Source organism: Nanorana parkeri, unplaced genomic scaffold (assembly GCF_000935625.1).
Source record: "Nanorana parkeri isolate BGI_ZX_2015 unplaced genomic scaffold, ASM93562v1 scaffold120, whole genome shotgun sequence".
Lineage (NCBI taxonomy): Eukaryota > Metazoa > Chordata > Amphibia > Anura > Dicroglossidae > Nanorana > Nanorana parkeri.
The window spans coordinates 1,703,649-1,728,563 of record NW_017306388.1 but is presented as its reverse complement, the minus strand read 5'-3'; the positions used below and the strand labels follow the sequence as shown (position 1 = coordinate 1,728,563).

General features: G+C 42.6%; 1 protein-coding gene across 1 annotated transcript in view; it reads right to left on the bottom strand.

Annotated features, from left to right (window-relative positions):
* Window positions 1-24,915, bottom strand: part of TTLL1 (tubulin tyrosine ligase like 1) — a 29,066-nt gene that overhangs the window by 3,680 nt on the left and 471 nt on the right. The window contains exons 2-8 of the mRNA XM_018553456.1: window positions 24,170-24,286; window positions 22,155-22,363; window positions 18,164-18,344; window positions 16,308-16,442; window positions 15,259-15,367; window positions 12,716-12,859; window positions 2,155-2,241 (exon numbers count right to left, since the gene is read on the bottom strand). Coding sequence (XP_018408958.1) covers window positions 2,155-2,241; window positions 12,716-12,859; window positions 15,259-15,367; window positions 16,308-16,442; window positions 18,164-18,344; window positions 22,155-22,363; window positions 24,170-24,282 — 978 coding nt within the window. The 5' untranslated portion in view covers window positions 24,283-24,286. The remainder of the gene's footprint in view (window positions 1-2,154; window positions 2,242-12,715; window positions 12,860-15,258; window positions 15,368-16,307; window positions 16,443-18,163; window positions 18,345-22,154; window positions 22,364-24,169; window positions 24,287-24,915) is intronic.

Genomic DNA, 24,915 nt, shown 5'->3' with positions numbered 1-24,915 from the left:
GGCTGTTGGGGCATCTTGGGCTTTTCGTCATGGTGCCTCCGTTTCTCAGGTTTGTAAGGCCGCGACTTGGTCTTCTGTTCACACCTTTGCCAAGGTTTATAAGGTGGATGTTTTGGCATCTGCGGATGCTGGTTTGGGGCGCAAAGTGTTGCAGGCGGCCGTTTGAGGGAATTTTTTTGTTTAAGTTGGGTTTGTTGTTTCTGTTGGCCCACCCCTCTTTTTTGGTACTGCTCTGTGACGTCCCTACAGTACATGATCTCCGATCTGTTCCCTGTGTCCTTCAATGAACGGGAGAGAAAATAGGATTTTGGTACTCACCGTAAAATCCTTTTCTCTCCGTTCATTGAAGGACACAGGGCCCGCCCCTCTATGTGGGTGTGTACTCCTTTACTGCTTGTTGCTAAACTGGAGACTTCTCAGTAGGTGGGGGGTTTGGCCACCGGCAGGGGCCGCCCCTAGGCTGTAATTGGTCTTTAGTTTTTTTGTGCCTAGCGTCCTTCTCCTGCAGGTGGCGATATTACCCTACAGTACATGATCTCCGATCTGTTCCCTGTGTCCTTCAATGAACGGAGAGAAAAGGATTTTACGGTGAGTACCAAAATCCTATTTTTCCAAGTCAAACCTACAGTCTGTTTTGTGGCCCTAAGAACATGGACCATGACATGAAACTGGACCATGAAGAATTAAGAAGGTGAGGTGAGCAAAGGTGGAGCGAGGTGGCAGGGACTGGTCTAATAGCAAACCGGCTCCAAGGTTCAGGTGAGTACAGGCAGTCCCCGAGTTTCATACATCCGACTTGCATATGACTTCTTCTTACAAACACAAGCTCGGAGGCTATTACTGCACAGCAGGGGTAGTTGTAATGCTACCCCGCGCTCATGCTGACGAGGAGTGCCCTCCTTTTTGGATCTGGTTTGTAGTACTGTACGTACATTACAGGAAGTTGGCTCTTGTTAGACATGCAGAAGAGGGGTGCCCACCTTATCTTCCGGGTCACTGTGGGGTTTGTACTGCGGTCTGTATCCTCATTAGAAACATTTAATCTCACTTTCTGTCCTTGAGACAACAGGAAGTGAAAGGAAATCTACCCCTAGGAAGGTAAATTCACTCCTGTAAGAGTGATCATGGGGAAAAAGGTGTCTCCACTGAAGCTTTATCACCAATCCTTGTTTCCACGACAACCCAACATTTTCAAAATCCAATTGTCACAGCGACAGAAAGTGAGGTGAAATCTTCTGAACAGGGGCACACACAGCACCACAAACTTTACATTGGACCATGAAGAATTAAGAAGGTGAGGTGAGCAAAGGTGGAGCGAGGTGGCAGGGACTGGTCTAATAGCAAACCGGCTCCAAGGTTCAGGTGAGTACAGGCAGTCCCCGAGTTTCATACATCCGACTTGCATATGACTTCTTCTTACAAACACAAGCTCGGAGGCTATTACTGCACAGCAGGGGTAGTTGTAATGCTACCCCGCGCTCATGCTGACGAGGAGTGCCCTCCTTTTTGGATCTGGTTTGTAGTACTGTACGTACATTACAGGAAGTTGGCTCTTGTTAGACATGCAGAAGAGGGGTGCCCACCTTATCTTCCGGGTCACTGTGGGGTTTGTACTGCGGTCTGTATCCTCATTAGAAACATTTAATCTCACTTTCTGTCCTTGAGACAACAGGAAGTGAAAGGAAATCTACCCCTAGGAAGGTAAATTCACTCCTGTAAGAGTGATCATGGGGAAAAAGGTGTCTCCACTGAAGCTTTATCACCAATCCTTGTTTCCACGACAACCCAACATTTTCAAAATCCAATTGTCACAGCGACAGAAAGTGAGGTGAAATCTTCTGAACAGGGGCACACACAGCACCACAAACTTTACAGGGGGTTAACCCTTCCCTATGCTATCCAAAACAAAAACAAATGTACCTGTTCCAACTTACATACAAATTCAAATTAAGAACAAACCTACAGTCCCTATCTTGTATGTAACCCGGGGACTGCCTGTATATCTTTGTTATTGTCGTCCCTAGACAAAACAAAGCACTTAACCCTGGCAGTGCGGGAGTAGTCCTGCTGCAAGGGTTAATAATAATTATGCGCTGAGTCCTTCTTGAATGAACTGTGAGGGTCTCCATTGTACAAAATGCAGAATTCACTCACCTCGATTAGCCACGGCTTTAATCTGTCATCTATTATGATGTCATATCCATAGCACTCGAAGCAATGCTTGTCATTATTCATCACCGGCTGGAGACAACAAATGACAACATAATGCATGCAGAACAGGAAAAACGACAAAGCCAATAATAACAAGTTGATACCAAAGCAAAACACACTTTTGTAAAATGTAATGAGAGCAAAATAGTGAGCCTTGTTTATTACAGCCAACATGAATCTTTCATTATTATATACATTCCGAGTGCATCAAAACGCAAGATGTGCAAAGTCTTGTTGTCTGCAGAAAGCAGCCACATCAAGAATAGAAATGCCTATTCCCTGCCAGCATTGTGTACTGAAGGACTGTGTGGAAGCAGTGATCTCTCTGCAGAGGTCCAACATAGCCCTTGCTGGGTCAGAGCTAGAACTCTCCTATCAACAGGGAGCATTAGCTTTGCTGATTGTACAGCTAAAGGTCTGACTCAGAGGGGCATGTTGGACCTCTGCAAAGAGATCACTGCTTCTACACAATGAGTAAGGGTCTGTCTCTGTAGCATCCTGCCACTGGACAGGCTTGGCTACTCACGATGTGGCTGATTTTTAAAGAAACCAGCTGTAACACTTCTAATGCCTTTTATCTTGATGCACCGAGAATATATTTAGCAGATTTAAAGAAGAACTCCAGCCAATTAACCATTGCAGAGGGGCTACCCCCGGAACGCAAGGGTTAGGTGCTTGTTTTGGTCTGGGGTCTAAAATAAAGAAGATATACTCACCTGATCCTCGGTCCCACGTTGGTGACTGCTCACCTCTCCTCCTGAACTCTGGCTGTGTAATGTCCCTCGGTGTCCTCACATCCAATGCAGATCAATGAACGTGATGACATCACACATCCTTAGGCCGCTGGAGCCTGGGGAAGAAGAGGCTGCGGGGAGCAATCTAGCAGCCAGGGACGCGGGATCAGGTGAGTATATTTTTTATTTTAGACCCTAAACCATAATGACCCACTGCAAGGGTCAATTTTTTTCATGCATGGAGTTGTTCTTTAACCGCCTCCCTGCCGGCCGTTTAGTTGGAACGTCGCAGTGAGAGCAATAATTTTAGGACCATAAATCACTCATAACACTAAACTGATGAGCGGTAAAAGCGTCGCCTATGGTCAAATTCGGGTACGGTAGTTGTTTGCGATTTCGCACAATTTTAAGGCTTGACATGTTTGGTGTCTATTTACCTGACGTGACCCCGTCTTTTATATGTTACCAAAAAATTGGGTAATAATAAATGTTTTATAACATAATGTAAAATGATTAAATACCACCAAAAGAAAGCTCTATCTGTCCCCAAAGATTGTATAAAATTCATTTCAGTACAGCGTTGCATGACGGAATAAACGTCAGTCAAAGTACCGCAGTGCTGAATACTGAAAAATGGCCTGGCCAGGAAGGGGGTCTAAACACCCCGGTCAGCAAGTGGTTAAACAGAAAATCAAACTAGGCTTTCAAGGTAAATGAAATTGCAGAGGAGTTCTGGTTCTGAGTCATTGCTATAAAATATATCTAAAAATAACCTGTGATCGGACTTGTTTGCTTGCTCACATGCATGACTGCATGTTATATACAAATTTCACCCACAAGATACCCGTTTGTCAAAGTGAAGTCATTATCCTTGTCAGAGCCGGTAGCTCATTGGCTGCCCAATCATTCGCAGATTTTCTGACCAGCTCCTTCAATCAGCTGATCGAGGAATGTCGGTCTAAAGGGTGCTGACAGCAGCAACCACTGTTCAAATTTTGTCCAGTTCATCAAGAACCGGATGAAATTTGCATAGTGTATGGCCAGCTTAAAGAAGAACTAAGAGGTGAGTGCTTTTCACTCACCTCAGAGTTCTAGCCGACCTGTGACAATGAGACTGTCACAGGTCGGCTCAGTAGATCGGGAGGTGAGCGAACACATACCGGCGTTCGCTCACCTCTAGATCCTGTCACGGCTCTCTGCCATGACAGGGGAGGGGCTGGATTTCCCTCTCCCCGCTCCGCCAGCGCTGACTGGCGGAACGGAAGGGGGAGGGGCAGGTACAGATGGCTCTGCCTCTAGATAGGCAGAGCCAGCTGCCAGTCACGCAGCTGGGCGGATCCCGGCATTATTGTCGGGATCCGCTTCAGCTGCGGCGTCTCAGTATACAGCTCGCGATATACTGAGCCTAGGGTGACGGGAGGACGCTAGTTTGTGTCCTCCCGTTACCCTAAGGAGAACTATGGAGAAAAGCCTTAACCCCATAGTTCTCTAACTTACCCTTAGGTTGGGATCAAACTACTGCACTGCAGTAATGTATGCAGTACCATGTGTGTCACCTCAACATGCATTTGTGTACTGTGGTGCTATTCATTCTTAACCCCTGCGCTGTGGTGTGCTGCATTACACAGAAAAGCACATGCACTTTTTTTGGTGCCTTAGGCAGCCTTTGCAAACGAATGGTCTGCCCTAACACAACGTGTATTAAAGGGTAAATGTGGTAAAAAACGAAAACTAAATCTGTATTTCTATATTGAATTTTCAAAAGTTCTATCTCACTCCTAATAACCATATCCATCTAGAAGTTTGTAAACGTACTTATTGAAGATGCACACAGGATGTACTTCCTCAATGTACTGACACAGTTTCACTCACCCTTACCTCACATCTCTAAAGTTGGCCATACACCTTACAATTATCTGCAGATTTTCTGTGGTCAGATGGAAAAGGTGCAACAGATTCCTCCATCTATGCTAAGCTGTGTGGACAGAGGAATCTCCCACTGGGCCAATCTGTTGCACTTTTTCCATCTGACCACAGGAAATCTGCAGATAATTGTAAGGTGTATAGGCACCTTTAGTGTGTCGTCTGAACTTCCCACAATGTAACATTATAATTGCTTGCTGGTAGTAATGCATGATGGGATATGTAGTCTTGACAACTCGAGATTGCATCACATCATGCAGCAGGGAAAGAGACACAAAGCACACTGGGAATCCAGGAAGTTGTTGGAAGTGATGGGCAGACGGAAGCCAGCACTCACTACATAAGTAAGCTTTGATTGCTTTATCAAACACAACTCTAGTATGTATTCCTATTACAATGCTGATGTTATAACAGGATAGTATATGCTGGGACTTTTCGACCCCTTTAAAGCACGGCATAAGAAGCATCAATGGGCGTGCATTCAAATAATATTTTGGATCCACTTCTAGGCTGGGTATACACTGCTGCGGCAAGTTTAAGTACAGAATGATTAAAACCCTGCTGAGTTATTTATTGCTTTCCTGCTGTCAATGTCCCATTGGGCAGATTCACCCTTCACTTCCTGTCCTGAGGACAGATCAGGTATGCCCAATCGAAGATTTTTGTCACCTCCTGCTTCAGTGACAACTGTCAAAATTAAGATTTCCCATCTCCTTTTTTTTAACAATGGCCACATCTATCTCTACACCCCTGTGGGCAGCAATTCTGACATAAAATAAGATCTAGAATAAGCATTCCACTTGAAGTCCCTCTGAGAGTTTGTTAACCTTGTCTACTCTTGAAGAAACTTCTAAAGCTCTGTGTCATGCAGAGCAGTTTCCATTTGCGGAGTGCAATGTGATCTCTGATATTAGTCCGCAGAGACTAGAAACCACATCACATGCAGCTGTGACTCAGCCCAAGACTGTTCCGCTACGAACGCTAGAATGATAAGCAATGACCGTCTTACGTGTTGGGGAATAATACCAGGGCTAGTACTTTATCACTGGTAGAGAAAACTCTGCTTATATAGAGCAGAACTTCAGGCCAACAGTAAAAGGTTATCACTGAGGCCCCATCCATACCAGATCAGCTGCACTGTACTACCATCCGTTTTTTAACCGTCTCCACCCACTACGGGCTGCCTGCAGAAACACACGGAAGGGGGCGGATACAGGACCAGTCACCCGGCACAAGGAGAGAGCGCAGCAGTGACCGGTCTTTATTACAGAAAGCTCAGCTGGATTACTGCACAGATCTGGAAGACATACACAAAGCTCACCACGACACAAGTAAGAATTCATATGCCTCTTATAGTAACACAATATTTGCTTATGCCGGAGATGACTGTTAAATACAGTTAGTAAGAGTATCTGACTTTATATTAGCTTCCTGTAATCCCCTACACAAAAGGATTTAGGCCATTGAGGGAGAACAGGTACAGAGTAAATCAGACTCTACTGTACTCTGTAGTGCTATGACTCTATCTTCTTGCTGACAGGAGGAGAGAAGAGTGAGTAACGTCATGGCTGGACAAAGCCCAGGAGCCAGGTAGCCAATGCTCTCTAAAAATTTGGTTTTGAGGTTTTATCTAGTTGTTGTCAATGGAGCACACTCCAAACAAAATCCTGCTGCCTCCTGGATTGGACAGACAAGCTCCCGAATTCCATATAATTTGATTGGTTTGATATGGTTTGAGGAACACAACAAGGAGTTTGGGATGTTGACTTGGCTTTTACATTCTCCAGATCTCAATCCAATTAATCGTCTGTGGAATGAGCTGGAAAAACAAGTTCCATCCATGGAGTTCTCACCTCACAACTTACAGGACTTAAAGGATCTGCTACTGAATGCTTAGTGCCAGATACCGCAGCATATCTTCAGAGGTCTAGTGGAGTCCTTGCCTCGACGGGTCAGGAAAAGGGGGACCTACTCAATGTTAGGCAGGTGGTCATAATGGAACAGCTGATCGGTGTATATTTAATGAGAAATTCTGTAAAGGTAGATCAAAAGATAATAATGTAGTTCCTTGCTGTTAAGGAACTACAGGTCCCACCGTTACATGCTACATTTGCTGGTACCTGTAGTTCTTTAGCTACTGCAGGTTATCTACACCATGAGAGGTTGTTCTGGACGTCTCTTCTTTTGTTTCGTGCCAACTCTTTTTGGCACACATCCGGCAGACAAGGGATTGTGGTTAACACAGCAGACAGGGTTACTCAATGTTAGCCTTTCTAGCCAGCGCTGGCTCCCTTGCACTAAGGGAGAGTTTCATTTTCCATCCACAACTTCAAAAAGGATAATTAACCCTGTGGGCTGCGATCACGGGCTGTGGCACAGGGAAGGAAAATAAACATGACTTTTTTGTTTTTTAACCAAACTGAATAACGGCAGCAGGGCCTCAGCAAACTTTTGTGTTAACTTTCTAAGTTATGGGTATCATTTGCATATTTTACTTGTCACTTTAAAGAAGACAGCAAAGAATAAAATGACACGTTCTCTCGTAAGCAGGAATTCCTCATATGCTGATACCTTAGCGCACTCCCCCACTACAGCCCTCTGTAAATGCCTGGCCTTTTCAGGTATGGAGGAGCATGCAACCTCCTAGAGTTAGCTCAGGTCCAGGGCCGGTCATTTCTTTAATATATGCATTGCTGGTCTTTTTTTTTTTTAAAGCTACGGTAGCTTTATCCACCAAAGAAAGCCGTGCTGTGCTTTACCTTCCACTATGAGCATGCGCACACGGATTACTTAATCTCAGCATGCTTGGTCTGTGCACTGAGCTGCGCATGTCCGGCTCAAGCTTCATTGTATTGCACACAATTAGACATTCATTGGAACTGTCGCATAGCCCTTTTAATGCGATTTGGCACGGGTGGTGCAACATCACATAGAACACCCGCACTGGTCTGTTGTATCTTGGTACATCAGCCACCACGGCAGAGGGACTAGTCGTTTAAATGGAATACAAGTGACTGCATGTCTGTGTCTTGATATGGCAAAACAAATGGCAAACGCACTCATCAATTTGTCACCAGGTTTACAGCAAGGTGCACATGGAAGGACTTTATAAAGTACAACAGCAAAAAGTTTCCCATCACACTCGCCAGCCAGCATGCAAAAAAACTTGTCTCACCGCTAAGGTTAAAAACAGAGGTTTAGATACACGTCTTCTGCAGAAAACGTGAAAGCCGCACATCCGCGCCAAGGTACCTCTAGATACTAACTCCTAAACTAACTCCTAACTCTAAACTATGAGAGTCTCTATCTTGGAACACATGTGGCAAAAGATAAAATTGGGTGCAGGTTTGTCCAGATGGCATTTTTTTACTGCGCGCACGGGCAGGAAAGACCCGCACATTTTTACAGCCGTTAACGGCCGTTTCACATACAACCGATCAGCGGCTCTATAGCCGCTGATCGGTTGTATGGCGCGATTTTGTCACCTGCCTGCCCCCCCCCTCGAGTGCCGCCACCACCCCCCCTCCTGACCCCTCACCTTCAATCCCTGGATCCGCTACCCCATCTCGGCTCGGGAGGGCGTCAGGAGGTAGATGGGATGGAGATCAGCATCTTCCTCCCTGCTAATCTCCCTCCGTGCTGTGAATGCAGAAGTGATGTGTATTACATCACTTCCACATTCACCTGTCAGTCCTCTGGCTGCTATAGCCAGAGAAAAGAAACTGATGAAGCAGATTTCTGCTTCATCAGCTTCTTTTGGGGTCCCCAGGTGACATTAGGGGTCCTAGAGACCACTAATGTCTCCATAAAGAGGACCTGTCAGTGTACCTGTGCTATCATATAGGGGGATTGTATCCCCCTATGTAATAGCAATAACAATAAGTGTAAAAAAAATATATATATAAATAAAAAAAGTTATACAGTATGTAAAAAAACACAAGGTTTCCACTGACCAGCCATGTAAGGAGCATTTTCCACACTGACCGCCAGAATAATGGCGTCCATCTACACCGACCACCAACCTCTGCACTCTGTTACGTACTCCTGATCCCTGTGCTGCCCCGACAACAATATATACTGCTCTGCCAGACTGATGCCAGCCCAGTCGGTCAGTTCTGTATGATAGGTTTAGCAGCCTCCTCTTTCAGATGCTGGCAGAAGTGATACAGCTATGACTATTTAAACAGACGCTCACCATATTCAGCTTCTAACAGGTTATGCTAAATGTTTTAAATAGGAAGGGGTGGGGCAAATTTAGATTGGGGGGGGCGCCCAGGTCTAGTCTTGCCTAGGGCAGCACAAAACCTAAATACACCACTGCCTTAGCGGCGAGACAAGTTTTTTTGCATGCTGGCTGGTGAGTGTGCTGGGAAACTTTTTGCTGTTGTACTGTATCTTGGTATGGACATGGACAAAAGGAACAGTCTGCAGGAGCCAGAGCATTGCACCCACAATCTACAGGTCTGTTGTATCTCGGTACATCAGCCACCACAGAAGAGGGACAAGTCGTTTCAATGGAATACAAGTTATGTCACTGCACCTGTAGCTCATTGATACTTCCTCTCGTCCATGTTACTGCATGTCTGTATCTTGGTACGGACATGAACAAGAGGAACAGTCTGCGGGAGCCAAAGCATTAAACCTACGAGCTACTGATCATGGTTGCAACGCTTTACAGAAGTGTGCATGTATTTTTTTTTTTTCAAACCGTGGTATTTGGGCTCCGCTGTTCCCGGTGTGAGCCCGGGACCAGCACAGCAGCTCTGCGGCCGGAGATAAAACTGAGCTCAGTACACGAGCTCCGTTTGATCTCCTCTCCTCTTCCGAATGCAGGCAGTGATGTATTTTACATCACTGCCTGCATTCAGTGTCACTCTCTGGTACAGAAACCGGAGACAAGCTAGTGAAGCAGGTCCCTGCTTCATCAGCTTCTCTGGAGGTCCCTAGGTGACATTAGGGGTCTTAAGACCCCTGATGTCTCCATAAAGAGGACCTGTCACTACAAATTGGCTATCACATAGGGAGCCTGCTTGCTCCCTATGTGATAGCAATAAAGTTCAGTGAAAAAAAAAAGGTTTAAAAAAAGAAAAAAATCACATATCAAAGCAATAAAAAAAAATTAAAGTCCCCCGCCCCCACACATGCGTCAAGCCCGCCTACGTGCGAAAACGCAGATTACATCCATTGCGCCACACATGTTACATATCGCCGCGAACGTCGGAATGAGAGCAATAATTTTAGGGTCATCAATCACACTATCGATAACACTAAACTGATGAGCGGTAAAAGCTTTTAAAGCGTCGGCTATGGTCAATTTTGAGTATGGTAGTTTTTTGCGATTTAACGGGTGCGCGCAATTTTAAAGCTTGACATGTTTGGTGTCTATTTACCCGACGTGACCCCGTCTGTTATATTTTACCAAAAAATTGGGTAATAATAAATGTTTTATAACATAACGGAAGGAGAACAGGTTTTTTTTTTCAAAATTTTCGGTACATTTTTTATTATACAGTAAAAAAAAAAAACCTGTGGTGGTGATTACATACCACCAAAAGAAAGCTCTATCTGTCCCCAAAAAATGGTATAAAATTCATTTCAGTACAGCGTTGCATGACGGAATAAACGTCAGTCAAAGTACCGCAGCACTGAATACTGAAAAATGGCCTGGTCAGGAAGGGGGAGTAAACACCCCGGTCAGCAAGTGGTTAAAATGCTTCAGCCCCAGTTCCCAGAACTCACTATGTTATGACTACATTATATCCTAGGCTCAGCGGTTAGGCCTTAGTCCTCCAGGATTCCGAGTCTCCGAAAAATAAGCCAAATTTCAACTAGTATTACTTTTTTTGTGGATTAGAACCCAGAAGTGAAATTGATTTCATGGCCTGTAGTTTGGCGGCTCTGCTGTCAGAAAACAAATGTACTTAGGTTACAGATAACCGCAGAAAATTGTGGGCAGCGCAGCCCACTCAGTAGCTTGTAATTACCCCCGTACATGCTGTTTACCATCAGCCGCATAATTGTCTGTGCTAGCACACTGGCTTCACATGCTACAGTCTAGCAAGACTCACCGCAGGGAGAAGCCACAGACACTGGCCCAGTGCTGCCATCTGCTGGTCACAGCTTAACATCTTGTAACCTTGTCAAATCCAATCACAATAAATATTACTCATGTCAACCAATAGCAACAAATAAGAGGCTTTTGCTTCTCAGAAACTGTTGGCTTAGTAACAACAACAGGATACATTTTTAAAAGAAGGGAAAAGAGGTATTAAATCTGACCTCCGGGATAAGCAAATATAGTCTAAATACAAGAGTCATGTGTATTCTTACTTGGATCTTGGTGTGCTTTATGTATTTCTTCCAGATCTGTACAGTAATCCAGTATGAAACTTTGCCTCCTGTAATAAAGACCAGTGACTGCTGTTCTCTCTCCATGTGCAGGGTGATTGGTCTTGTCTCCGCCTCCTCCTATAGAACCTCAGTTAGGTTCTTTTTACTGTCTGTGTGCTTGTTAGGGAATTTCACCCTCTCTATTTGTCTTTGTCAACATGGGCATTGGGACTAGGAGTGAAGGATCATCCAAACCTGTAAGTTGTCACCAGAACAGAAATAGAGGGGAAAACTTCCAATAGAGTACACTTGTTTCAGTGGCAATTGTCTAAGCAGGGATTTCTTCACACTTCCTGTTGTGTCTTCAGAGCAGGAAATGACATGGGGTTTAGCCATGCACTACTCTATCCAAAATGAAAGAAAAATGTTTTGGCTTTAGATAAATGTATTTTTAGACACTAATGCTCATGAATGAGCTTATTTATTTATTCATTATGAGTACAGCTATTATTATCATTATCATGACTATTGACCTTTATCACTGACAATTAGCTATGAATCGAGGGATGCAAAAAGAAGAATGGCTGACATTCCACCTCACATGACCAGTAGGGATAAGATCAGATTCGGATTGAACCCAGTCCAAACCTGAGCTTCAGTCTGAACCTGAGCTCCTCCGTACCCAGAAGGAGCTCCTCACAAACACGGAAGGAAGCTCCTTCCATGCCTCCCAATCAGCTGTGGGCAGTGTGGGGTTTCTTGCCTGCAGGTTGTGGGCTGCCGCCCAATCAGCTGTGGGGTTTCTTGCCTGCAGGTTGACGTACGTAAATGGGCAGGGTGAAGCGACGTCATTTCCCTTATTTGGCTATGTGCTTATATTTGGTAAATCACATCAGTACAAACATCCCACCCCTTTTTACATGCAGTTGTGGGGCGGGGAATGCCCAACCCGCAGCTGTTTTGAGTGGAAGTGCCCATGGCACTATCTTGTTTGGAGGAGATCGGGATCAGGCCGGGTTTGGTCTCTCATCCCTAATGACCAGCATACCAGGAAATGATATGAGCTGTGGCATTGCTCCAGAACACCATGAAGAACCATGACATTCTTACATATTTCACTTTCTTTACAAAGGTGAGAGGATAATGTACATTTTACAGTCAGCATGACATTTGTTTTATGCTGTCATGATAAATGAGCCCAGTTATAAAGTATTAGTAAGCAATTATTTCCATTTAGAGTTGTATTTTGGTATTTTTCTACAAAACAAATGTAAAATATGTCAAGCATTTGAATATTGCAATTGAAAGGCACCTCTGTGAATAACAGTGAGGTCACAGCAAGCAAGTTTAATAAAAGCTCAAAAGGAGTGCAACCAATCACATTTCTCCTTTTATATTTACAGCAGGGTCTGGAAAATGAAGATGGTGATTCAGTGGCACAGTGCTCCCTTTAGACAGTTTGGCTCTTGAGGCTTCACGCACAGACACACACACAGTGCAGTACAGAAGATACTTACCGCCACTGCCTTTAGGGACTGCACAATAATCCAGTGCATCTCATCAAAGAGTTTATCAGTGACTTCTCGTCCTCTCGTGCTCTCCAGGTACAGACGCAAATTACTGACCATCCATTTCCCGCCGTGGACATGATTGTAGTCATCCTAGAGAAGACACTAAATGTTATAAACCAGCAAGAGGCCTCAGGCTGGGTCTTAATGTACTGGAGTCAGATTGAACAATCAATTCTACTTGGACACCACGTCTACAGAAGATATAGCTGATCATATCATTCGTACTGTGTAAAATGTGCTATTGTTTCAACTTGTGTGCTAGTTATAATCGGCATTTATTCTTTCTTGACAATTTAAAGGAACATTTCACTTTGATTTTAAAAAATGATACCACATTTATACTTGATAGTATCCATATGCCTTGCAGCACTCCTTACCACATATCCCAAAATAACGGGTGCTCATAATGACTGCGGATAGCGCCGCTCCTAGCAAAACTCAAATACAGATGTCAGAAATTATTTCTGAGCCTGATGAAGGGGACCCTGTGCTTGTCCGAGTGACATCTATTAATAAAATGGATTTGCACCGATACAGAATTCTCGTGCCGGTGACATCTGTTTTTCACAATTAAGGTGCCCGTACACTGTACGATTATCATACGAGAATCGCGGGAAATCGCGCGATCGTACGATAATCGCAAAGTGTATGGAAGGCGTGCGACCATTTCTACTGTATGGTCGCACGTCTTCCGTCGAATAAGCAGGCTTGAAAACCTGCAGAGAATCGTACGATTCTCGGCGGGTTAGTGGCCTGCTTGTTTGACAACTGCCGAACGGGCCAGTATGCGCACGCGCAGTCACGATCGCAAGTACGATCTGCCTGTCCAAGATGGGCAGATCGTACAAGCTTTTAATTAGCTTACAACCATTGCAAGACAAAAGTCTTACGATGGTTGTAAGGTGTATGGGCACCTTTATATTAAATTGACACATAAGTAATTATTTAATTAAATTAATCACTTTTCCCTTTCAATTTGCAACAAACTATGGGCCAACTATGGAAGATGTAACCAACTTTCTTAAGGTGACATCAGAAAAAATTCTGGAATACCTGGTTTTATTGGCTGGAATTTACCTCATCCCCTGAATATCATGCCCACTAGTGGACTTCCACAACTCGGGGAATCGGTGCCCTTCACAGTGCTGTTTTTCTTTCTTTTTCCTTCACTGCTTTCTCCGTGTCAAAAGATCGCCCTCTATGCCCTCTCTCCATTTCTTTGTGCCGCTGTGCAACCATCATGGCCCTTGGGAAAGTTTTCTTTATAGATGGTGCTTTCGGGGGACTATGCCACACCAGGATGGCCAATTTGTCCCATCTCAATCTCCTTTCCTCCTTCAGCCTGTGTGCACTCCGTTACCATTGTTGTGATTAAGATAAGTTTTGAAGGCGATGAAGTTAATATGCCTTTTACAACATGGACTCCTTTCATTGGATTGTGATGTTTTATTTGCTTTACTTATTTCTTGTACCACCATTATTGTGGTAAGCTTTGCTAATCTCCCTACAATGCTATTTCTGTATATTGGTTATTCTCGCTCTTCATTTGGCATGTAACAGTTTACATCTCTGTCCTGGATTGTATTGTCTCTTGTTGACTTTGAGATTACTGGTGATACTTTGTACTGTTTGTGTTGATCTAAATAAAGTATTTAAGAAAAAAAAAAACAACAACAACTAAGGGCCAAACTCCAGGCTATTTAAAAAAAAAAGATGTATCAGGTATTACAATTAAAAAATGCAGCTCAACTCCTCTTTGGGGTTATCACTACCACACAGTTTATTCTGCCCATTAGATGTCCTCAGCTTTCCAGGTTGAATGATACCCGACAAACTTTATATTTAATATAACAACAAATACGTGCAAGCATTTGGTCATACGGTCAGCACTGACCAGGAGGAAACTTCAAGCTGAATTTACTGTGAAGGTCGGGTTTAAAGAGCTCCAGACTGGTAAAATGCAGGGCTTTGTTTTTAAAGTAAGGAGATATTAAAATCATTAAATACAACAAATCAACAATTTTGACACAGAAACAAACCGACAGTGAAAGACCCCAAACTCCAACACCTTTACAATTTTGTGTCTGTGCCACCTTCTCCACTGATTCATGTTGTAGAGCACTTAATCTTGGTTCAGGTATTCTCTGGCATGACTTGCTTAGTAGGAGGAGTGGAAACATACAAGAACAATTCAATTGTATAGCGAAACAGAAATTTGAACTAGAGACATACAATGAAGGGAACAAATGTCACAGGTACAGAAATTCACAGAAACCAATACACATTTTGAAGGTTCTAATCCTTCTGTTTTACAAAAAAAAAAAAAGTTCTGTCCCCATTGGAGAGACTTCCCATCACTTCCTGGGCCTGTGACACCCTGTCCACTCGATAGAAAGTGAGAAACGTAATCCATTAGAGGAACATGATGAACTAAAACCAGACAAAAGTTCTAAAGTTGGGAAATAAAAACAAACAAAAAGAGTTCTTACCCCGTGTTTCTGAATAGCGACATTTGTTAGATGTACAAACATATTATCCAGCTCGCTGGTGCTTGGGGTGTATTTTACAGTACAGAAGCGACAAAATCCTAGCTTGTACCTACAGAGAAACACATATTAATATTGTTGCGCCAAATAAAAAACAGTGTCTGCTAGATTTTTGTAACGATAAGGTGTTCTCTGCATTTGGCAATGCAGACATGACTGAGAAAAATGATCAATGCCAGAGAAGCAAGAAAAAAGGCTCAGGTATTGGTGGAGCATTGGACTCTCATTCTAAAGATGATCCTCAAGACTGGAGGCTCTCTATAGGCTGGGGAATCCAAAAAGAGGTCACTGTAGTACTGGAGGATTGGGGTGTTCTAAAGATGGGAAGGCCTAGAGGCGTATCCAATATAAAATGTGCTTATAGTGTCATGCCCAGCTCCTGGCAACCAGTGACATCATTGGTTGCTGGAAGCTGGGCGAGAAGCTCTGGCTGGCTTTCTGCCAAGCTCCTAGCAACTAGTGACATCACTGGTTGCTGGGAGCTTGATGGGACGCCTGCCACACCAAAAATAAGTCAGCTGTCTCCATGGATTGCCAAACGTTTGCCTACTGTTACTTTTAGAATAAATAAAGTTTTACATTTGCTTTAATCTTTCAGGGCTTGTTCCCTCCATCTGCATTTAGACTGCGCTGGCCGTCTTTTCCAGTCCTGCCCAAACGCAAGACAAGGCAATTTGCTTGCCATGAGTGGTGACAGGTCAGACCACTGCCTTCCGGATGTGTGCGCTAAAAAACACATATGACATGCAGTGAGAAGCGGTACAACCGCATTGCATCATGATCAGCCCATAGAACGTAATGAAATGTTTCTGGTGACATTTCAATAAAGTTCTAAGAAAAAAAAAGTAACAGTGCCATGTGGCACAATTGAGCGTTCTGGCATTGTACGGGCACATGCACACCAGCAGCCCTGCGGTTGAACGCTATGTAAAAATCCTTCGGGATGACAGAATCCCCGCTGACCCTCATCAAAATGTATGCAAAACACTTACATGTAACACTTGAGGGGTCGGTAGGTGGTTACAAGGACATAGAGACGCATGTCAAATTTCTTCCCTCCGATTAACAAAGGATTGTCAATATACAAAGAGATGACATAGGCTTCTTTGGAAGATTGTGACACAAACCTAAACGACATTCAGAGATTTATCATTATTTGTATACAAACAGATCACACATAAAATACACCTATTCATACAGACTGAATTCCAGTCAAAACATAACAGACATAAATTAATTCAGCTCTGTATGAATCAATACAGACTTTATTGTTTAATGCAAAGCTGTGCAAGTACCTGAATTTAAACTGCTTTCTTGTGCAGTCCTTGTTCAGCAAATTTCAGACTGAGAAATAGAGAAGCAGCACAAGCAGCCAAACAGTTGTGCTGCAGTGAAAGGAGCATGCCGAGTGCAGTAGAGAACAGACTGACAGTGAGATTAAGTAACCGGCCCTCCTTACCATCTTGTCTTGAATTGTATTGTGATTGTAATGTCTTCCTTATATTGTAAAGCTCTGCGCAAACTGTTGGCGCTATATAAATCCTGTATAATAATAATAATAATCAGTCTGCTGCTTATTCTTTCACTGCCAAATTACAGGCTGAAGGAAGGTTAAGACTTCGAAGTGTCACTGAACTGCAGTAGAGAATGATCAAATCCCCTCCCCTGCTGGATAAATCTGTGTGTGAATAAATAAAAAGGTAACTATAGATGACATTGCCCTATAATACCATTGCAGGGCTTTATAATTGCCATCCAAACTTCAGCCTTAAAGTGACCCATTTGGATTTTAAAAAACAAAATGAAATGTTCCTGTAAAAGAAAGACATTTATACTGCCCTTTGCAGCTGCTTCATACCTGCTACCCACCCTCCATAGTAGCAATGCAGCCTCCGTCATTGTCTTTGGCATTTAACATTTCTGGGAGTGTCAGATGGCTTTGTCCCCACCACACACAGCGGTTCCAACCTCCGACACCAACATCACCCCAGGAGTCAGCAGTGACATAGGGGTCGAAGGACAGCAGGCAGCATGGGACACAGGCATGTGAAACACCCAGAAGTGTGAAATGCCAAAGAGTCATATGAGGGCTGCAACACTGCAGAGGACACTTGCGGGTCAGTGCCTATAGCAGACATGTAAAGGGGGCAGCATCAAGCTTCCATGTGTACAAATTGTGACAATGCTTTCCTTATTTTTCTCCCTATTCCCTACGTAGAAAATTGTGGAGGGAGGGAGGTTCTGGGGATGGTGAGAGGAGCCAGAATACTTCTCTCCCTCAATCCAAAGACATGCTGGTAGGTTCACTGGCTACTGTGAAAATTGGCCTTAGTATGTGTATGCATGTGAGATGGGGTCCTTAAACTGTAAGCTCCTTGAGGGCGGGGACTGATGTGAATGAGTGTACAGTGCTGTGTAAATTTACAAAACTAAATGCCTGTAATAAATAAATAAATAAATTAATGATCTGCTATCACTTTGGTTAATGAAACATCACCTATCTAGTGGTCAATATAGTTAAAAAGTGGTTTAGCATAAAAGGCAAAAGGTAGGCTGTCTATAATAATAACAACGTCTAGTCATTGCTTTTATGACATTATCATTCAGGTGTTTCTAAGGCATCGTGATATCGAAATACTGCTCTGGAGCTGCCTGCAGTGATGTGCAGGGGAGGAGAGCGAGCCAACCAGACAAGCTAATTGTTAGAGCCATGTAGATTTCCCAATAATCATGTCCTCACACAGAGATGGTCATGACTTCTGTAAAGCTGCAAAGGGATTTTGTTAAGGTGACAGTTCACATGTAAACTGGAAAAAAAAGCACAGGTAGGATGATGTGGGCTACTCACGAGGAGGTCTTGCTGTCTCTGGACCACTTTTTAATCTGGGAGAGTTTGTTGATAAGGAATATTCCCTTCCCTTGAGCTTTCCCACAAGGTTTCATGATCCAGGTGCTGGAAGGGTTTTTCCTGAACTCTTCCACAAAGAGATTGTAATCTGCTGGGAGCATGAAGGTGACTGGCACAAAGTCTGCGGGAGACATGGAGAGACACAGCCTGGCATTAGGAATGTGCGTCATGTTCAGATGAAAATGTGCTGGATCTCCCATTAATGGCTACACTATATGAAGACATGTACAACTGTTTTACCTAATGCATAGGTGAAAATTGAGAATGATACAACAAGCATTTGCAGAGGACCAATTGTTTGAACCTATGCTTTGCCCATCCTCAGTTTCACATACTCACCTCCACTTAACTTCCTCACTCTGTTCGGCCATTGGGAGTGAAGAGCAGTACCACCAGGCATGGAGAGCATGAGCCCACTTTCGTTCATCTCATGTGACTGGTTGCTTGAAAACCCAGTGATATCATATGGAGGTGGGTCCTCAACCCCATCCAAGCTCCAAGTCATGTCTTGGAGCTCACAGAGTGCTTCCATTACTCACCAAAGGGGCTAAATGGAGCAGTGAGAGAGCAAAAGAAAGTCGAGGAGCTAGGTAAAGGACATCTAGGAGAACGTGTTGCAATCTATGTATGGGCAAAACACACGTATAACTTCATTTTTGTAGGGAAAAAAACCCAGACACAGGGTCTTCTACAATTAAAGTAGATCTAAACCTTAAATGTGTGACAATTAGTTTGAGAATGCATCAAAATGAATTGCCATGAAGGTACTCATCCCTCTTGCCTTGTACATTTCCAGACCTCCCCTACCCCCACTATTCCTTTTTCCTCCCCATAATAATTTTTGTTGTATCCCTTCTTTTTATATTGCTAAACTCCTCTTTAATATGACCATTTCCTCTTCATAGTCTTCTTTTCCTATCACTTCCCTAGTTAATATAAAGTACACATTTCAATCCCTCTAATCATGTGACCACAAACTCCTTCCATTAATATTATAATCCATTCTCTAATTCTTGAACATTATCCTATTTTCATATTTCACATATTCCCTAATGTAAAGTAGTACTAACTTCTATCCTTGTAACATCAACCTTCTATATCATTATAAATCATTCATTTATAGTATACTTTTGAACTTATATTTTGCTTTTACATATCATTAAAATCTTAGTAAAAGAAAATAATTGCCATTTTTTTTCTTCATAAAATACGGCTTTCGCTTTTTTGGCCTTTTTATTGTATCTTGGTGCTGCTGATCTCTATTAGCTTCTTTCAGCCTACATGCATGCGTACTAGTGTCAGATGCATATCATTGCTCTGGACCAGCTTTCTGATAGTGACAACAGTGGACCATGCCTGTGCAATGTGTATAGGTACAGCGACTTATAGTCTCCATGAAGGGGCAACATAGCTTTTCACACTATGACAGGAAGTGTCTAAACAAGGACCTTCATGGCAGAATCAAAAGTTATTCTTTTAATGAAAGCTTCAGATTTAAAAAGATTATAACAATTTTTGAAATGATATTAACACTTTTCTGAGATTTAAGTGACTAGGTTTTTAACTACTTAAATTATTACATCAATAACTTTCCGTTCTGAAATTAAAACCCATCAACAAGCTCTTGTGATGGCTGTGACTACAGACCTGCAATGATTGCTTTCTTTTCTCAAAAATTATTTTTATTATTTTTTTATTATTATTTATTATTTCTTACCAAAAAATATTTTCTTACATCATTTGACATTTTAATGATGGAATTTTCCCCCACACTGGAAAGCATCTGTAAGGGACTCCGGCACATTTAATAAACTACAACTGCCTAATTTTCCTAAGCCCCTCTCAAACCGACTTTATAGAATGGCCAACACTTGGGCCTGAAATCCTATGAATTCCTCTTCAATTCACAGATAAGTTAAAGTGAAAATACAATGGTTTAAGATCAGTATCATTTTCGTTAAGTTTATATGTTTACTATTAATAAATTATTATATATATTTTTGGTATTCATATAACATTTCTGTTTTACAAATAAACATTTCATGGTACACTTGTGACTAGGGCTGCAACAACTAATCGACTAAGTGGATTATAAACGATGATGAAAAAAGTTGTCAACGTTTTCAACCATTGATTAATCAGCTTTCGATTAGTTGGTCCTGTTCGTGACTCCACACACGCATTGCACTGCACCACCTCCCCATCTCACGCTCGCCGCTGCCAGACCCGCCCCACCGCGCCGCCCACATCCACGATCGGCACAGGGACGCGGGGAGAAGAAGAAGAAGTAAGGAGGAGCACAGGTGGGGGGACGACAGCCTCTGACAGACAGGCCTGATCTCAAGTTGCTGGGAGACTGCTCAGGTAAGCCTGAACTTCCCCCCTCTATAATGCATTGCTGGGATAGTGGGATGGTACATTGTGCTGTATGTTATACAGAGCAATATACAATCATCTATAGAGGAATACAAATCCCAGCAATACATTATACACTGTAAGTATAATGTATTGCTGGGATCTGTTGTATTCCTATATAGCTGGTGGTATTCTGCATTGCGCTGTGTAATATATTATTGCTGGGATTTGTTGTACTCCTCTATAGCTGGTGGTATTCCCCATTGCGCTGTATAGAGGACTACAAATCCCAGCAATAATACATTATACAGCGCAATGCAGAATACCCCCAGCTATAGAGGACTATAAAACCCAGCAATAGTACATTATGCAGCGCAATGCAGAATACCACCAGTAATAATATACTTAGATTTGTAGTCTTTTATAGCTGGTGCCATTTTGGTTTTCAGAATAAAACAACACAACAGCAGCTGTTTGCCTTCAGACTCTCTCTTTCTGGTAAAAACCAAAATGTGGAACTATCTGAATAGAATATTTTGTATAACTTGTGGGACTGGAAGTTGCATTAAAGCAGAACTCTGGGGAAAATTAATCCTAACCCTTGCAGTAGGGCTACCCCTGTACAGCAAGGGTTAAGTACTTGTTTTAGTATAGGGAGGAAAATAACAAAGATATACACAGTATATAAGATGTGATAACCCGTGGACCTTAGATTGCTGTAGCGGAAGGGGAGAGAGGCTCCAGGGTCTGGTCTAACAGCAAGCTGCCTGTGAGGATCAGATGGGTATAACTTCGTTATTTTTCTCCCTAGACCAAAATTAGCACTTAACCCTTGCAGTGCGGGTGTGGCCCCATTGCTAGGGTTAAGAATAGATTTAACCTGCAGCACCACCTTCTGGGGAAACCCGATACGCCAGATCAAATACAGGAGGGTGAAATAGTTGTGTAAGAAACCTTTTGTAGCTTTATTTTTTTTTTTTAAACATAGGTTCTGGTTTTTTTTGCCATCTGCGCCTACTTTATCCTATGGGCCACCAAATAGAATGGGTGATCTCACCGGCTAATTGAATGATTTTGGTGGAAGGATGAGCACAGGAAGCAATCTATAACTTATTTGCATAAATAACAGGTATGCGAGAGAAAATAAGGAGTCTGCAGTGGGCAGATTTTGGAATCTCTCTCCTTCATACAGCTAGCATAAGTACCTGAATCTCAGTTATTATTAGCTTACTGGTTTTCATAGAAGGACTCTGGGACTGGAAGAGGAAGGGCCAGTACTGTGAGCCAATCAGGCTGTACTGCATTGGACTGTGCAGAAGCATGGGGACCGGAGGAGAGAGCACAGAAATTAATTCCTGAGTGTGGTGATGATTCTTTTTTGTCCTATCAGAAGGCTGGGCCCAGGATGGTGACCAAGCTGTATTGTACTAATCTAGAGTGTGAAAAACAATGAGCTCACCAAGCTGGATGTTTTGTCTGGCAGTGTTGTCAGGAGTAGAATTTTTTTTTGAAGGTAATACAATTCACCTACATGTATTTAGGTGTTTGGTTGTAGTGCAAATAAACAATTACTTACCCAAGTACAGATATTTGCCATTCTCATCCTTCTCAGCCAGTGGACTTCCTTCTTTCTCCGTTTCTTTTCTATATCGCTTGATGTTCTTCACCATTAAATCCTTTCTGGTCAGCTCATAATGGTTGGGGAAGTGATTGACAATTTGGTCATCGGACAGTCGGAACCCAGTCTCCACACTGAAGCAGTTTCTGATTGTCTGAACACTCATCCTGAAACAAAAGTCAGGAAAGTAAGAAGACCACCTACAAATTTTACAAAACCTTGTATATTGTGGCGGCTCCATGATTAGTCCTATAATCTTGCTGAGCTGGTGCAAAAGGATACATCATTAAATTTGAAGAGTAAAAAAGTGCTGCACTTCTGCACTGTTGGTACCTTTAGGCCTGGTCACATTCACTTCATCAAGACATGTTTATAATCAGGATTTTAAGGTAAGTCAGTACCTGTAAGTCAGTAAAAACTCACCTTTCCTGCTGCCTTTTCCACTGAACTCCTCTCTAATGCTTAGAAATCTTCCTCTAAAGCAAGGGTGGGCAGCTCCAGCCCTCAAGCTGTGCTTTAACTACAAATACCAACATGCGTCTGAGAGTAATGCCTGTAATTATTGGTCTAGCAATGACTCACAACAGCTGGAGGGCCGGAGTTGCCCACCTCAGCTCTAAAGTCGCAAGCACAAACACTGACATTTCCAGGAGGCTCTCCTGGGCCTCCACACCTCTCACTGGTTCCTCCTGCTGACCTCCACATCACTGCTAAATCCTTTAGTGGGTAGACATCAGCAGAGTGAACCAGTGAGAGGTGTGGGGGAGGCAGAAGATCGACACTCCAAGAGGTGTTGGTATCAGTGCGGACTTCATAGGAAGATTCTCAGAATCAGAAAGAAGTATGGGGCATGGGGAGCAAGAAAGGAAAGAATGCCCAGGCTTCTTTTACAGGTATGGCTTAGTAACTAATAGAGGAGCCGTATTCACCCTTTACATATACAGGTGAAACTCGAATAATTAGAATATCGTGCAAAAGTAATTGCAGTAAGTTCTGCAAAAGGGGCCCAAACCAAGTACTTAGTACATATGCATGCTTGTACTTTTCAGAGGTCCGATATTGTTCTATGTACAATCCTTGTTTTATTGATTGCATGTAATAATCTACTTTTTTGGGGTTGTGGATTTGGGGTTCTTGGGGTTTTCATGAGCTGTAAGCCATAATCATCACAATTATGACAAATCACGGCTTGAATTATCTTGCTTTGCATGTAATGAGTCTATCTCATATATTAGTTTCACCTTTTAAGTTGCATTAGTGAAATAAATGAACTTTGCACGATATTCTAATTATTCGAGTTTCACCTGTAAATGCTTTATTCCTCACCAAGTAGTACAGCACAGTGATTGTGTTTAACTCCCCCTAATAATCAGGCAGAAGAATGGTCACCAAAAGACTCTTATTGGACACATTTTAAGTTATAAGTAAATGTAAACCCTAAATGGATGACAATTAGTTTGCTAAAGAAATGTGTATAATAAACAATTGCCGTATTTTTTTCACCATTTGTTCATCACTATTCACACCTCAGTGCGGCTGATCTTCTGCAGGCTCTCCATGTAAAGTGCACTCCTGTGACAGCTGCATGTCATTGTTTAGGGTAAGCTTCCTGATGGTAACAACAGCAGACCATACATGTGCAATGATGCAGCCACATACAGTCACTACTGGAAGCTCATGTGACAGGCTGACAACACAGAAGATCAATTGGGAAACAGGGACAAGGCATGGTCACCCTATAATGCCATATAAACCAAGACCATCAGAATTACATAAACATGGATTATTAGAAACAGTGTAACACAATTACTGTGCTGTACTACCCAGTGGGGAGTACAGAATGTATATGTAAAGGGTCACTGATTATATGCAATTTTAGTTATTGGGTTTAGATATACGTCATTCATTTATTGGGCCCACCTATGCATAGTTACATTTAGCAGGTTGGAATTTTTCCTTATGTATACACTTACCAGTAGAAATTCCAGTCTTCACTCTCCGACACCTGGACCCATCCTCTCTTCTCAAAATTATTAATCAAAACTGACTTCTCAATATCCGTCACCCACTTCAGTTTCCCAGACATGGCTCTAAATGACAAAAAGGTAGACATTTAGAAAACATATTGCTTAAGCTGGCCAAACACCAGTAGAATTTTATTCCCCTTCAAAAAAATGTCAGAACATATGTTCGATGTTGTAATAGGCTTCGTTTACACTTGCCAAAACGTAGATACACTGACTGCACATAAAAGCATTTAGACGCAAGGCGTGAATACACCCATTGGAATTCATTAGAGATATATAGATAGATAGATATACACACACACACACACACACACACACGCATTTACAAACGTTTTTTAAATGCATATGAAAGTATCTACAAATGTGAATAAAGCCTTAATGTGGTGAAATTGACATTGAGTTTGACTGTAGTAATGGCAAAAAGAGGATGGACATTTCTTTTGCGGACGCACCAAATTCTATGTATTATTATAGTATTTATTCGAGAAACCCTATTTGTTTGCCAAATCCAATTTTTCCATATGAACTATCATACAATAATCTACCAGTGTATGTCCAGCAGTCACATACACAGACAAGGGACAATAGATTCTTGTGTTTTGCAGTGGACTACGTGTAATTCCGCCCAGTGGCCAGCAGGTGGCGCTGCTCATCTACCTGCAATGATGCTCATTGCTCTATATATATATATA